The sequence below is a fragment of the Mus caroli genome, unplaced genomic scaffold (assembly GCF_900094665.2).
Source record: "Mus caroli unplaced genomic scaffold, CAROLI_EIJ_v1.1 scaffold_22215_1, whole genome shotgun sequence".
NCBI classification, from domain to species: Eukaryota; Metazoa; Chordata; class Mammalia; order Rodentia; family Muridae; genus Mus; species Mus caroli.
The window spans coordinates 4,370-6,424 of record NW_018388770.1 but is presented as its reverse complement, the minus strand read 5'-3'; the positions used below and the strand labels follow the sequence as shown (position 1 = coordinate 6,424).

Genomic DNA, 2,055 nt, shown 5'->3' with positions numbered 1-2,055 from the left:
ACCCCTGGAACCATAGGCCCAAATAAACTCTTCCTTCTGTGAGTTGCTTGGATCACAGTGCTTTATCATAGCAACTGTTCAGTAACTAATACACACTTGTGTTAGCCACACTTGGTACTCTGCACAGTATGAGAGATCTTTCTGTCTTCAGATACCTTCTTCTGTTTCTATATTCCATGACTTAAAGTTTTATAATATGAGACTTTTGCTTGATTCATTTGGCTACCCCTAAATATTTGATATTGTTTTGTGGCTACTGTGAAGAGATTTGTTTTCCTGATTTTTTTCTGTTTGTCATTATTATACAGGAAGGCTACTTTTTTTTTNAATCTTGTGTACAGCCACATCTATGAAAGTGTTCATCAGTCATAGGAATTCCCAGGTAGGGGTTGCTTATATATACTGTCATGGAATCTGCAAATAATAATATCTTGAATGTTTATTTGCTAGTTGGTATTCCTTGATCTCCTTCAGCTATCTTACTGCTGTGTTGCTCATTTGGTTAAAAACATCTGTTACCTCAAGTATTTGCCTTGTTTTTGTCTGAATGTGTGTGAGTTTATGTGTGCTTGTGTCTATGTGTGTTTTTGTGTGTTTGTATGATATAGGCCTAGTGCTGGCATGGATTGTCCTATGACAAACGTTTGATATACAGAACAATAATTAAAGCCACAGGAACATACAGTTATAGAAAGAAAGGGAAGTTAATGTAACCATGTTTATTTANATCTCAGTGACTTTAGTGCAAGTTCTGAACATTATTTATTTTTTTTAATTTTANCTCCATCCATTCTTACAAAAGGGCCAACTTGGAAAAAGCACCAATAAGAAGAACATTGTGAACAAGGAATTTTCAGCAACAAAGCTTGACATCTTTAATTACCAGTCTCTGCATAGTGGTACCAAAGCTCAAGTGAAAGTTGGCAAGTTTGTCTTTGAATCTCACANTGTTCAGCATTTTTCCCTCAATGACAAANTCATAACTTGGNTCAAATACCACAAGGATGTGAGTATCTTTGAGTTCAGTACCATGTGCTCTTCTCAGACTGGAATTCCTCAGATAACAGAGTTGTCAGAGCAATCAGGTTTTGGCCTAGGAATAGCAAATAGTTTTAATTGTTAAAAACCAAAAGCTTCTGATTGCAGAATAGCAAGAGAGAGTTAAACTCAGGAATCCAACAGCTTCTGTGTCCCAGAAAAGTAAGAGACACTTAATGGGTCATTAGCCTTTGTCTTTCATCCATCACTGGGTCCTACCTCAATACCAGACTCCTGGTGTGGGACCCCAGCAAGTTATGCCTTTCCTATCTATTCTTATGAGTGTTGGGTATATCCTTCTTTGACTTACTCTGTCAAATCTTTCTCTGATTCATCACTTTGTCTGCACCATCAATTAGAGTTTACTTTCAACTATGGGTGCTTCCTTCATATATATATATATATATATATATATATATATATATATATATATATTTCTTTTCTCTATTTACATTTCAAGTGTTATCCTCATTCCAGGTTTCCCCCACTCCCTGTAAACCCCTATTCCCTCCCCCTCCCCATTCTTCTATGATGGTGTTACTATACCCACCTACCCACTCCGACCTCCCTGCCCTCTATTCCCCTACTTGGGGCATCTATCAAGCCTTCATAGGACCAAGAAACTCTCCTGCCATTGATGCCGGACAAGGCCATCCTGTGTTTTATATATATATATATACACACACACACACACATATATATACATATATATCTGCATATATATGTGTGCATATATATGCATATATATGTATATATATATATGTGTCTGTGTGTATACATATACACACATATACACACACATCTATTTATCTATCTATCTATCTCTATCTATCTATCTATCTATCTATCTATCTATCTATCTATATGCAGCTAGAGCCATGTGTACTCCTTGGATGGTGTCTTAGTCCCTTGAAGCTCTGGGGGATCTGGTTGGTTGATATTATAGTTCTTCCTATGGGGTTGCAAACCCCTTTGGCTACTTCAGTTGTTTCTCTAACTCCATCTTTGGGGACCCCA

The 2,055-nt window shown here is 36.9% G+C and overlaps 1 protein-coding gene across 1 annotated transcript in view; it reads left to right on the top strand.

The window, feature by feature from the left end:
* Window positions 1–1,006, top strand: part of LOC110287775 (vomeronasal type-2 receptor 26-like) — a gene marked incomplete at both ends in the record, with an annotated part of 4,165 nt that extends 3,159 nt beyond the window's left edge. Inside the window, 1 exon segment of the mRNA XM_029473749.1 lies at window positions 782–1,006. Coding sequence (XP_029329609.1) covers window positions 782–1,006 — 225 coding nt within the window.
* Window positions 1,007–2,055: the final 1,049 nt, after the last annotated feature.